The sequence below is a fragment of the Emydura macquarii genome, unplaced genomic scaffold, assembly GCF_026122565.2.
Source record: "Emydura macquarii macquarii isolate MOO-44397 ecotype Brisbane River unplaced genomic scaffold, CSIRO-AGI_Emac_v2 contig_1451, whole genome shotgun sequence".
In the NCBI taxonomy this organism is placed as follows: domain Eukaryota; kingdom Metazoa; phylum Chordata; order Testudines; family Chelidae; genus Emydura; species Emydura macquarii.
Genome location: NW_027131588.1, coordinates 14938390 through 14951616, shown reverse-complemented (window position 1 = coordinate 14951616; position 13227 = coordinate 14938390). Strand labels below are relative to the sequence as shown.

General features: G+C 46.0%; 1 protein-coding gene across 3 annotated transcripts in view; it reads left to right on the top strand.

Annotated features, from left to right (window-relative positions):
- ECPAS (Ecm29 proteasome adaptor and scaffold) overlaps positions 1 to 13227 on the top strand; it is a 72270-nt gene that overhangs the window by 44466 nt on the left and 14577 nt on the right. For all 3 annotated transcript variants that reach the window (XM_067553218.1, XM_067553217.1, XM_067553216.1), the window contains exons 26-34: positions 820 to 874; positions 1705 to 1819; positions 2586 to 2651; positions 2974 to 3091; positions 5128 to 5295; positions 6425 to 6504; positions 8837 to 8942; positions 9993 to 10040; positions 10913 to 11034. In XM_067553218.1, the coding sequence (XP_067409319.1) occupies positions 820 to 874; positions 1705 to 1819; positions 2586 to 2651; positions 2974 to 3091; positions 5128 to 5295; positions 6425 to 6504; positions 8837 to 8942; positions 9993 to 10040; positions 10913 to 11034 (878 nt within the window). The remainder of the gene's footprint in view (positions 1 to 819; positions 875 to 1704; positions 1820 to 2585; positions 2652 to 2973; positions 3092 to 5127; positions 5296 to 6424; positions 6505 to 8836; positions 8943 to 9992; positions 10041 to 10912; positions 11035 to 13227) is intronic.

The following is a 13227-nucleotide window of genomic DNA, read 5'->3' as shown; positions in this document are numbered from 1 at the left end:
CCAGACTCCTTGGAACTACAGGTTCAGATTCCAGCAGGATCAATTCTGCCCTCCAAAGGCAGATAAGCTAATATTGTGTTTGGGATCTTTTGGATGAGACCTGAAAACTGAGGGTCTGTCCATTCTGTACGATCACTAAAGATCCCCATGTCCTCTGCCTAAGTACAGGAGTTTACCCTAGTGGTTTTGGCCAAAATTTCCTCTCCTCACCACTCTGAGGCTGTGATGAGCCAGTTGTCTGCCAACTTCCATCCCTGAAGTGGCTGAATTTCAGCAACAATGTGTCTGCATATAGTTGACAGAATGCTTTGGAATGAAAGATGCTACATACATTTAAACTGTTACTAAATTTCAAACTCTCAAGAGTTGCCCCACATCAAGTTATTTTTTGCAGAGTTCTTGTCAAAATAATGGATCTTCAAGGAGGCAATATGATTCTCTGGTTAGGACGGGGGCTAGGAGTTTGGAGATGTGGGTTCTCTTCCTGACTGACTTTGTAGCCTTGGACAAGTTACTTAACATCCCCTCCCTCCCCCCATCGTAAATCCTTTCTTTCCCCATCTGAAAACAGGGAGTAATACTTACATTGCTTTGTCAATTGCTTTGAGGTTGGAGGCAAGGTGTTGGATAAATGCAAAATATTATGATTTCAGAACTTCAGATGGCCTGTTCCTAACTTTTCAGGAAATTAGTGCAGTTCTTGTGATGTCTATTTGAACTACAATTGTAGCATCGATAAAATAGTCGGACCCTGTTAGATGAAATTGAAAGGAGGCAAAGCCCAGAATAAAAAATACACGTTCTTCTCTCATCTTTCAGTCTCATCTCAAGGAGATTCAAAGTGCATTCGTTTCAGTTCTGTCTGATAATGATGGTAAGTAATCCTGTATCTGTGTGTTTTGTCTTTGAACAAACAGTTTCTTAAAACAGAGAGGAAAGAATCTTTGCTATGCAGTGCAGTTACATAAAACCATCTAAATCTTTATCATTCAGCCCGGAAGGATGTTAGTATAAATATTAAGTGTTACTGGAAAATGGAAACATTATATACTGCTGTTTGCAAAAATAGCAAATGAAGCATTTCTCTCTACCTTTGCCTTCCATGGAAATTTTGGTACAGATAGGTTTACTCCCCATCCTCTGGAATTGTAGTGGAGTGGAGACCAATGGGGCTCACCTGTTTAGTTTGTGTACCAGGGCGCTAATCCTGCAGTTGAATCCACATGGGCAAGACCTTTGGCTGTGCTCCATTAAATCAATGGGGTTCAGCACAGGGGTCCGCCTGCTTGGATCCAGTTGAAGAAATGGTGCTTAGGGGCCCATGGAAGTCAGTAGGGAGAGTCTTTCTATTGACTTTACGGGGTTTTGAATTGGGGCCCAGCACCTTTGATGTCAACAAAATATATACAGCTCTAGGAATATTCACTGCTGCTTCAGAAGCAGCAGGGAAAATTTGCATGAAGTGTGTCATCTCGAGCTGGTGGCATTTGTAATGGATTTAAAACGTAATCTGTGAATCCAGAGTTCATTTCACACTGATTAGAGCTGTTTAACATGGTTCTTTTGATAGTGTTGATGGGCTCTTGGTGTCCTTTTAGCTAGGTCAGAGACCAAGTGTTTTAGTTCCTATTATAATTGAGTCTCTTCAGTGGTATTTTTCATACTACTTACACACTTGGTTTTATTGTATAAAACCGGTTGCAGAACTTAGCCAAGACGTTGCTTCAAAAGGCCTCGGGCTAGTGTATGAACTAGGCAGTGAACAAGATCAACAGGAGCTGGTCACCACGCTTGTCGATACACTTATGACTGGGAAAAGGTACGTGAGCACAGAATTTCCCCGGAGTGTGTTAGTGTGTGTGTGAGACAGATACGTGGACATATGCTTACCATAATAAGAGAGGGTTAGTTTCTGCAATGGTGGAAGTCAATTTTCCTCGACTCCCCACGTCTGGCAGTGTGTGATAACGGAGTACAATGAATTCTAGCCTACTGAGCAGTGCTGAACGCTTAAAATGTTACAAAGATGTTTTGGGGCTTGCCTTGTGGGTCAGACGGCTCTTGTGCTGTTCAGGTTTAACGAAGAACCTTTTTTTGTGCAAAAGACTCTGATATCCTGTCTGCTTTGGGTTATTTTCACAGACCTAGCAGCTCTCTGCTGGGGAGTACTGTTGCTTGCCTATTACTAGGAATAATGGCTGATAATTTTTGCTTTTACTTATCTCATATTTTTGATATTTTATAAAATGTTTGATTATAGGTAAAATTAACACACAGCAAATATTGATGTTCTGCAGTATATTGGCTAGCTCCCCTGCTGAGAGGAGGAAGCAGTCAGGTTAGACAAAGGGTAGGAAAACTCTGAGGGCCTGCTCCACAGAAATCAATGAGAGTGTTGCCACTAATTTCAGAGAACCACAAACTAGGAGGGTGGGGCAATATGGGGAAAATTCCAGTGGTAGCTGGGACTAAGAGGCAGATGGAAATTGTATTTTGCCCTTTGGTGTTTGAATGTACAGTGTGTGAATGATCCTGTTCAGGGACAGCATATGGAGAAGCTAATGCTGTGCCTGTTTTATCACCAGAGTCAAACATGAAATGACTGGAGAAACAGTGGTGTTCCAGGGAGCCCTTGGCAAAACCCCAGATGGGTAGGTTCAATGATGATTTTCCATGAGACAGGTGCAATTCTGTGCCTAACTGCTGCTGTTCTAGAGATACATACTCCTCTTATAAATCCTCCCTTCCTGGGTTTTTATTGTTCTAGAATTTTGATTGCATTACTCCGGTTCTCTCTCTAATAGTTACTGGAGCTATTTCCCTGTATACTGATTGGAGACACATTTATATCTTAGCTGAATTACTTACTAAATTCTGCTCCAGGTTATGACTTGACTCTGTGGCTATTCTAGGTATTGTGGCAATGTCTGTGACTGAAAAGCGACACTAATTTTTCCTTCCTGCCTTCCCAAGTCAGGGTCTCTCTACCTACAAGGAGCTTTGTTCACTGGCTAGTGACCTCAGCCAGCCAGACCTGGTGTATAAATTCATGAATCTGGCCAACCACCATGCTATGTGGAACTCACGCAAGGTAACTTGATACAAAAATGCAGATATCTATGTGAGCTGTAAACCCCTTTCCCTCCCTCCCCCCAATGATTGTATCATTCCTCTTCTAACAATTGGAGTGCAATTTCTGGCCGTAGCATACTGTGTGCTAGTGTGAGTCTACCAGCATGTGAAGTAGTGAATTACAGATTTCTTCAAATTATTGCAGCATATCATTAATACTATTTGCACTGCTTGAATCCACATTCCACAGTGTAATTCATCATAGTTAATATTAGTATTTATTATTTGTACTATGCTAAGAAATAGGGGCCCAGTTTGGTAGCTCATGTACAAATGTTTAACAAAAAGAGCTTAAATCCTAAATTTAAGGCAAAAAAACTGGTGGATTTGACAGAGGAGGGTGGAACATAAGGGAGTAGTGAGATGATTATTTTGTGATAAGCAGTGGTCACAGCACACCAGCTGTTTAATCATGGTCCTTGAAGTAATGCTCTTAATTTTATTTACCAAAAGATCAACTACTCACAATGTTTTGCCATTATACCCTTTATGAAAGGAAGCACACCAAGTAACGTTTTGGCTGAAGTCAGATAATTGCAATTTATATTCATTCTAAATAATTTTTTAAAAAGTTTTTATAATGTTTGTTTTAACTTTTTCATTTTATGATTTTATTAATGTGACATCATTTTTCATTAGCCCATTTTAAATACAACATTAGTTGTTTTTAATAACTGAGCAGACAGTGCTCCTTTATGCGTCAAATACCCTATTTACTCTGCACAAGTTCAGAAGTTGCTTCCTTGCTGGGATTTGGCTTTATTGGAAATGCTGCTTTTAGCAGAACGTAAGCCTCTGTGTAAGCGTTCTTCCAAAGCTTGACTATTCAGTGTTTACTGTAGGACCTCCTGATGCCTGCCCTTATATTCCTATAACCAGATGTTCACTCCTTTCTCGTATATCCTGGTGGAGTTAACAAGTTGCACCTGTGGTAATGAGTCATTGGAATTTCCTCAGCAACTTTATGCTGGATTCTGATGTCTGCTAACAGAAGAGCACTCCCTCCTCAATGGGGGCATAGATTCTGCCACCCTGTTACAGTAGCCTTATGATTTGTCACTGATCTTGGAGCCCTGCCACAGCAGGGGAAATAAAGATGGAGTTTCTTTGTATTTACTTGCCTTGCCTTTTTAAACTTTGTGACACAATCATTATATCTGAAGCTAAATGGCAACTATGAGTAGCAATGCAAACAACCTTTACCCCGGGCTAGATGTTGAACCTTTGACTTTCACTACTGAGCAGTTATTTTGCTCAGTTACACTGAAGTTAATGGGACTACTTGGGTGAATAGCTACACATCAGCATAAGGGTTGATGGTCCCCTTTCCTACTATGATAGGGCTGGTGAAGTAGTGCCATTGGAGTTAATCTAAACGCTGATGATTACAAAGCAGGAATCCCAAGCATTTAAAAGCAGTGCAGAAAAGCTATATATAGTTTTTCAATTTTAGATTTTATTTTAGAGCGCCCTGTTTTTATAAATGCAACAGAGTTTGTGTACAGGGAAAACTCTACCTAGCTGATCCCTTCTGGGAACACATTTTCTCTGGAAAATGTGCTTCTTATTGTAATGCTCACTGCTGCTCTGATTTATACCCCTTTCACTCACCATCTCTAAATAGGAGGCCCGAGGAGATGTCTCAAAATGAAAAGGAGTGAGGGAAGGAGAATCTGTGATATCTTATTAATACATCCTCCCTTCACGGCATATGCACTGCATTGCCTGTTGGGAGGCTGATCAAGTGGCTCAGAACTGGGGGATTGGTCTTTTAAGGTTAACATTTGGCTTCATTTAATGCTTGCTAGATAACGTAGTGAATGTAACTGTACTGTGACAAATTAGAGGTGCAACAGGGATCTGATCCTACACCACTGATCTTGGTGGAAGCTTTGCCAATGACTTCAGTGAGGCCAGGATTGAGCCCTATAAGAGTACTATAAATACACTCGTCTGCTGAAGTGAATCCAATACATTTATTCTTCCTCATTTTAGGGAGCAGCTTTTGGTTTCAACGTGATTGCTGCAAAAGCTGGAGAGCAGTTGGCTCCGTTTTTGCCCCAGCTAGTTCCTCGTCTCTATCGTTACCAGTTTGACCCCAACATGGGCATTCGACAGGCTATGACCAGCATTTGGAACGCGCTTGTCACCGACAAATCTGCAGTGAGTTGAGCCTGAGTCGTCATGTCCCATTTGGGCCTGGGGGTTGTTGGAGTGCAAGGCCACGTGCTTTGAGCATCTCAATGGGATTCTCTGCAAGAAAGGAGCTGAGGGGCATCTTAGGGAAGGCACTGATGAGCTGTGCTGTATGAGAAGGAAACCTCTGTTATGTAGAGTAGGTCCTAACTTACTCCAGTAGAACTGGGGACGTGGAATTTATTGGGAGAAACGGAAGATGCATAGAGACATTTGTGCTGCCTTGTTATGCATGGAAGGACCTCCCTGAGCTCATCTGCAAGAGCCTCACTCAAGTTCTGATGCCCTATAAAGTAGGGGGTTGCAGCACTTCCTGCCTTCGTGGTGAGAAACCCTTAGGGGCCCCTGCTGCTTGGTGAGGGTGCAGTTCACCCCTCAGTGGCTGAAGAGGGCTCTGGGGTGTGGCAGCCAAAGATCAGCTGATCAGCTCCCCTGACATGGCGAGGAGGTTGCTCATGGGGAGAGGCCCTGCCAGAAGCAGATACTGACTCGGGGAAGAAGCTGTTCCCAAGCTACAAGAAGTGGGAAAGCTCAGTGCTAGGGTCCCCCTTTTCCCTTGGCTCCTGAAACTCTGGAATGGGTTAGTGAGTTTTCTTCTTAGCAGCCCCAAACCTGTCAGGAAGTTATTACCTCTCCCCATCAGAAACTGCAGAAACAGACTCCGAGGCTCTCAGGCATGTGGAAATAGGCTGCTTCTGCCCTTTCTAGAGACATATTTGCTTCTGCTTCCAAACCTTTCCGTAACAAAAGGGCTGGAGGGCTCTTGCCTGTCCCTCTTCCACATAGGAAAGTCTCTTCCAAATCGGAGCAAGAGAGCCAGCCTGAGCAGAACAGGCTCATGCAAGGTCAGTTCTGACCGTTCACAGTTGATCAGGATTTGCTCTGCTTTGGCTGGTGTCCGTGTCTTGTCTACAAAGACCTTTCTTAGAAAGGTGGAAAATGTTGGCAGGTACTAGCTGAAGACCTGGACTTTTGCTTACTATGGTCCTAATCATGCAGTCAGACCCATGTATTTGGATCCACTTACCAGGTCAAAGCCTTGGTGGGAAGCTGCAGGCTGCTCCTTGCCAATGGTTTTTTCCTTTTCTTCCACCAGGTTGATAAATACATGAAGGAGATTCTGGATGATCTGCTTAACAACTTGACCAGCAATATGTGGAGGATCCGAGAATCCAGGTATTGCCAAACAGTGACCTCGTCCTCTTTAAACCAACCTTCCAACACGTCTCTGAAATCAGAAAGTCTAGTGAATTTAGAAAGGAAAAGGCATTGTGGGGGGGGGGAACCCACCACCAGAATAGTCATGCTGAGGTAGGACGTACTGCAACTCCTTGGGTTTCGGTGTTGGTCCCAGTGGTTTTTGTCAGATTCAGCCCTCGTGTGATATAAGGCTAACAGCTCTGAAGAAGGGTCTTCTGATTGCAAAGTTCTTGGGGGTCCTCGAGCCTGAAGAGTTTTAGGTACATCTACACGGCCAAGAAAAAAAACCTATGGCAGCAAGTCTCAGGCCTGGTCTACACTGGCAGGCAAATTCACCGGCAGTTGAAGTAGAGTAGAGTACATAGAGTAGCTTGCATAACTTATGTTGACTTCCTAAATTCCCTTCTGCGTGCTGTTTCCACTACACTGCGCCGACAGGAAACGAGTACCCGTCGCAGCGCTACGCTTTTTGGGGTGGTGGTTTTATTAAATCCATTTCCAGATCGATTGAGCGGGTCTTCACTGCAGAGCAATTGATCTGGCTCACTCAATCTGATGGCAGCGAATTCAGTGTGGACATACCCCCAGAGCTGGGGTCAGCTGCAGGGTTAAAAATAGTCGTGTAGACATTCAGGGTGGAGATCAAGGCTCTGCAACCTGGTGAGCAGGGAGGGTCTCAAATCCCAGGCTGCAGCCCAAGCAGAAATGTTGTCTGTTGACTCTGAGTTCTGAGACTCGCTGTGCGTGTGGTGTGGCGGTTGGTTGTTTGGTTGTTTGGAGTGTAGACATATCCTGCATGTCATGGTCAGAGTCTACGGACAGTCCATTTATCAGTGTATAGTATACGGACGTGGTGATAGGAGGGTGTAGGTGGATACAGCTCTGATAATAAACTGGTGTTAAACATTTTTGATACAGCTCATCCACAAACCAGCATAAACATCTAATCTGTGCTCCAAACCTGATCCATCGAATGGCTCCGTTCCACCTCCCCACCCAGAGTTAGATGGACTCATTAGAATATCCTACTGTGTCTAGAAAATAGAATATCAGACTGTGTCCAGAGCTGTATTATAGCTGGGGTGCTTGCAGCTGCTGTGAGCAAGGTTGCTTAAGCAATTCCATTATAAACCATCTTTTTCAGTTGCTCAAACTTTCTCCAATTTTCACTTTTCTGGCTGAAATTTTCCAGAACTGGTGTCTGCCAAAGGATTAATTTTGTTGAAAGTTGGAACCAAACCGGTTCAGAAGAATTACAGAAGTGGGGAGAATAAAACGCTGTCCCCTTTGTTTAAGGAAAAAAAATTGTAGTCTTTATCTGAAGAATTTTAGTGCCTCATCCTTTTGACACTGACACCTCAGAAGGAGCCGTGCCTCCTGGGGTGCGTCTACACTGCAATGAAAGACCAGTGACAGGACTGCAGCTGGCCTGGGTCAGCGGACTCAGTCTCACAGGGCTCAGGCTGTGTGACTGTAAAATTGCAATGTAGACATGAGGGCTTGGGCTGGAGCCCGGACTCTGAGACCCTGCAAGGAGGATGAGCCCCGAATCAGCTGACCCAGGTTCTGAAACTCAGTGCTGTGGGTTTTTCATTGCAGTGTATACATATCCTTGGTGTTCGGGTGAAAATGGTTTTGATCTAGGTGAGTTACAAGGATTTCAAACCAGTTTTGCATGTATGGTAGATTCTTTAGCTGCAATCTGCCTGTGTCAGAAAGGGAAGCAGACTGCAGTGTGTGTGGGCTTTTGAGTTGTACTTTGGCATATCCACATTTTTTTTAGCAGATATGTTCTGAATGAGAATGCAGGCTTGTCGGAGAAGGTGGTGAGTCAGTTATCAGGTGTGATTCCCCACTCTTAATCTAGTTTTATGTCAGTGGCACTCCTCTGAAATCAAATGGGGTCAAGATGGCGGAAAGCAGTGGTGAATCAGGGCCTGGAAATATAATGAAGGAGGTAGGGCTACATAAACTACTGCTTTATTCTGGAGACTGAGTGGCCTGATTCTCATCTACATGAAGGTCAATTCACATCATTCTGACAGTGTAAAGAGGCTCTTTGATAGGCATATATTACATTTATATTGACTTTCAGGCCCCTTTACACTGCTAGAATGATGCAAAGTGGCATTAGTGTAAATGACTCAGGCCCAGAAATCTTTTCCTCTGAGGACTGCCTGCCTTTTGGAAGATGCCTTGTTTGTAAGTTGAGATGGAAGTAATGTGTGGTGGGTTTTTTGCGTTGTTTTGGCTTTTAGTATTTTATTATTGTATTGTATTGTATCCTGAAACAAAACTATGTTTGCAGCTGTCTGGCACTGAATGACTTGTTAAGAGGACGACCACTGGATGACATTATTGACAAACTTCCAGAAATCTGGGAAACCCTATTCAGAGTGCAAGATGATATTAAGGTAATAGAACCGCCTGTTAAATTGTCAGCTCTTACAAAAAGTATAATGGTCAAATATGGAGGGAATATCCCACCTGCTACAAGTTCAGAAAAGTATCCCTGGGAAGAATCGGTTACTTGCTAGGGGCTGGTCCTGAGAGCATCCCCTGCTCCCACTAAAGCTGATGGAAGTTGCAGGTGCTCACTACAGTTCAGGCCCCGGTGAGTAAAATGGTTGTGAAATTCTTCATGTGGGTTCTTCATAGTGTTGGGATTCCTTCCGAGAGCTTATCCCGAACATCTTCCATTCCTGTTATGCTCAGACTTACAAGCGCTGAGCAGTCTGGCCCTGATCCAACACAACACTGCTGCGTGTGCTTAACTTCAAGCACCTGAGTAGTCCAACTGGGATCGTTGTGTGTTAAAGTAAAGCGCACCCGTAAGTGTTCTTCAGGCCAGCGTGCTCAGCACCTTACAGGATCAAGCGTTGTGTCTCCTAACATCCAGCTTTGCCTGTCTGAGCTCAAGCAGGGCGAAAGCCTCAGTGACCTTTGGTCTGAAAATGTGCTGTGATTGGAGTTGAAGAGGTTAGGCCTTGTCCCTTTCAAAAACTCAGCTGGAAGTGCATCATTTTTGCTGTGTAGTGAGAGGCAAAATAAAACCAGTCCTAAATGATACGTTGTTAAAAACAGCATACAACAGATTTCCTCAGCAATGCTTCTGAGTAGAGAATAAAGCATACAATAGAGAGTTTATGCTTCCTTTTGAGAAAAAACAGATCCTCCCACATTAGTGGCATGGAAAAACAAAGTATGGGAAATCCTTTTAATGGAACAATGACAGACAGCCTTAAATTGATTTTGTAGCGTATGGTTCCCATTTTTTGGAATCTGAACAAACTCAATACGTAGATAGTGTTAAGAGGTTGACCATACATAAATAGATCTTTAAAGGTAACCTACAGGTTATGAATCAGATTTGTCAATACTTGTATGGAAAATTCAGATATTTCAGTAATGATGAAATAAAAAGTTTAAATAAAATATTAATGGAATTTAAACTTTTTCTTTAGGAGTCTGTACGGAAAGCAGCAGAACTAGCCCTGAAAACTTTAAGTAAGGTAAAATTGAACTTCTTCATTGCAGACTTTATATGTAGTGGGTGCGTTGCACGTGCTGATATATGATAGTTAATTTCCACCTGTCCAAGAATGACTTTCTGTTACAAGTTACTCTCATGCAAACTAGCCTGGTACAGAGGTGCAATGTTATGTTCTAGCCCGATGGAGATAAATGTGAGTGTGATCCTCCATCCCATGTACACTGCTAACTAACTCCTGTTGAAATCAGTGGGAGTTCTGGTGCTAAAGGAATGTCAGATTGAATCAAATGTACCTGTTGGAGGTAGACCTCTGAATTCTGCTTCTGTGTGCGCCCTTGTTTTCTACAGAGATGAGGTTTAAAGAGTGGTGTTATGTACAGCACACAGTGCACGTTTACATAGAAACGAAGCGGATCAGACGGGTTAGCTGCCCTTCCTGGGCTTTGAGCCTCTCCTAATTTGGGACCTGCTGTTGCGGCCGTTGACCATTTGGCTCAGTCCGGCTGAAATAACCTGTAAGAGCAGCTGTTTCCATTCTGACCATTACTAGATCCCGTTGTTGAGGGCCAGGGCGATGCCATCTCTGGGTTTGGAGGGCAGCACGGTTCTGCCTCCACTTCCCCTTTCAGGAGTGAACATGCGTATAGCTGAGCCTTTAATCCCTCACGCAGAAATAATGGTACTATAACAGGCCAAACCCAGACTTGATGTGATCGGGCACAACTGCATTGACTTCAGTGGGCTGCACCCACTTACACGCAGTCTGAACTTGACCCAGTCTGTTTGCCCTGGTTCATTTGTAACTTTTTCTATCACATGCGGGAAGGGGCTGGGTTAAATCTGAGGGAAGATTTAGAAGTTTGTGATGTTGACTCTGTTGTTTGTCGTTAGGTGTGTGTGAAAATGTGCGACCCCTCTAAAGGAACAGCGGGCCAGAGAACTATAGCGGTGTTGCTGCCCTGCCTCCTAGAGAAAGGAATGATGAGCACGGTGACTGATGTTCGGGCCCTGAGGTTTGTTTTACATCACATACATTCCCTTGGGGTTGGGCATGTCTTTTGTCCCAAGGGGATCCAGTTATTCACCTGAACTGCAGAGTGTCCTTTAATTACTTCCTGTTTTTAATCCCCTCTCCCCATTCCCAGAAGAAACAACCCTGCTACCTCCCCCTGCTTTCGTCCGGTTAAAACAACAACTCAGAGAACTCCAGTTGTTGTTCTTCTTCGAGTGCTTGCTCATGCCCATTCCACTATAGGTGTGTGCACGCCTCCATGCATGGTTACCTGGAAACTTTTTCCCCCTTAGCAGATTCTGTAGGGCCGGCTCCTGAACCCCCTGAAGCCCCGAGCACATGCCGCGGTATATGAGGCACTGCCAGCCCTACGCCTCCTCAGTCCCTTCTTTCTGCCCGGGACGGTTGCTGGAACTAGCCTTGCTCTCAGCAAGTACTATTCCTCTTGTTTGGACTTGTTTGTTATTCTAAGTTAGTTTTAGTTAGTTAAGTAGTTGTTAAGTGTTGTAAGAGTAGTTAGAGATAAGGCAAGTCCCTGCGGGGACTTCGAGCAGCCGGGCTATGCCCCGGTCGCCGGGATTCAAGCTGTGTGCCTCCTGCGAGAAGGCCTTCCCACTCAGTGACCCCCACGACTGCTGCCTTAAGTGCTCGAGGGAAGCCCACAGAAAAGAAGTGTAAGATCTGCAGGGCTTTTAAACCAAGGACTCCGCACCAAGAGTGACCTCGGTACAGAGCGCACCGCCAGCACCGGCCTCGACTTGGCACCGCGCAACATCGCTGGCACCGAAGAGGAAGAAGCAGCGTGCAGAGCGCAGACACTCCCCTGTGCCGTCGGTATGGGCAGGGTCGAGTATGGAGATGCACCGGACCCAGCCCATCGAGTCTTCTTCAATGCCTGTATCTCCAGCCAGAGAGCCTCCCCCAACTTCTGGGAGTGGGAGAGTGCCCCTGCCGACGCCGTCGACATCAGAAGCTTTTCAGGTAGCAAGAGCCTTGTTGGCCTTGCCTACGCCACCTCTGCCCTCCCCTCCGTCAAGGGAAAAGAGGCTGGTGTCACAGGGGAAACCTGCGTTGGGTCCCCCTGAATGGCGGTGGAGATCCCCGGTACGGGGAGGAAGATCTCCCACTGGACGGTCTCTGCGGGTAGAACAGAGCCACTCACTCCCCCAGTAGTCGCTCCAGGTCGGCGTCATTGAGCCAACCTGCTCCAGTGCAGGACATAGAGTCTCCCTCTCAGCGCCGACGTCGATCCCCGACACCGGTGAAAGCGCATGCCAGGAGGCAGCACCGGTTGAGGTCTGCCAGGCGGCGCTCAGACAGCTCCCCCTCCAGATTCCCGGCACCAAGGAGTTCGTCTGTACCTAGACGGCGCAGAACCTGGTCGCCATCGGAGGACCTGGCACCGCGCAGTCCACGACGTGGAACCCGGTCACTGGAGGCCGGCTCAGCACTGAGGAGTTCGGAGCAGCACCGACCTCAGTCACCAAAGGTGTCTGCAGGGCCACAAGGCACGTGGCATCGGAAATCATCGGTACCGAGACGATTCTCCGATACTTCTAGGTCTTTGGAGCGCACCTCCTTTCGTCAGCACCGTTTGCAGTGATGGAGGCAGTCCTCATCCTCCTCCAGGTTGGAGGCGATGAGAGGGCGGTCCCCGGCACGGAAGGGTGCCCAGGACCAAGGACATACACAGCACTGCCGGTCCAGTGACTTGGGGTCTCCCGGAGCGACAGTCGTCGGGAGAGCCGACGCCCGCACAAAGCAGCACAGCCTGTGGCGCAATTAGCCCTGTGTTTTTTCCCAAACCTTCGGAGGCGGAGTGGAGATGGCATTCGCCGGATGTGAGACTGGCCCTGGCCTTCTACATCGAGCGCACAAAGCCATTCCGGAAATCCACGCGACTCGTCGTCGCAGTGGTCGACCGGATGAAAGGCTCACCTGTCTCCACCCAGCACATCTCCTTGTGGATTACATCTGCATCAAGTTCTGCTACGAGCAGGCGAAGGTGCCGCTCTCGGGAACCATCACAGTGCACTCAACCAGAGCTCAAGCCTCGTCTACAGCCTTCCTGGAGAGAGTGTCCCTGCAGGACATCTGCAGAGCCACTACCTGGTCGTCGGTGCAAACCTTCACGTCCTACTACACCATCGTCCAGCAGCTGAGAGAGGAGGTGGGATTCGGCAGAGCGGTGCTG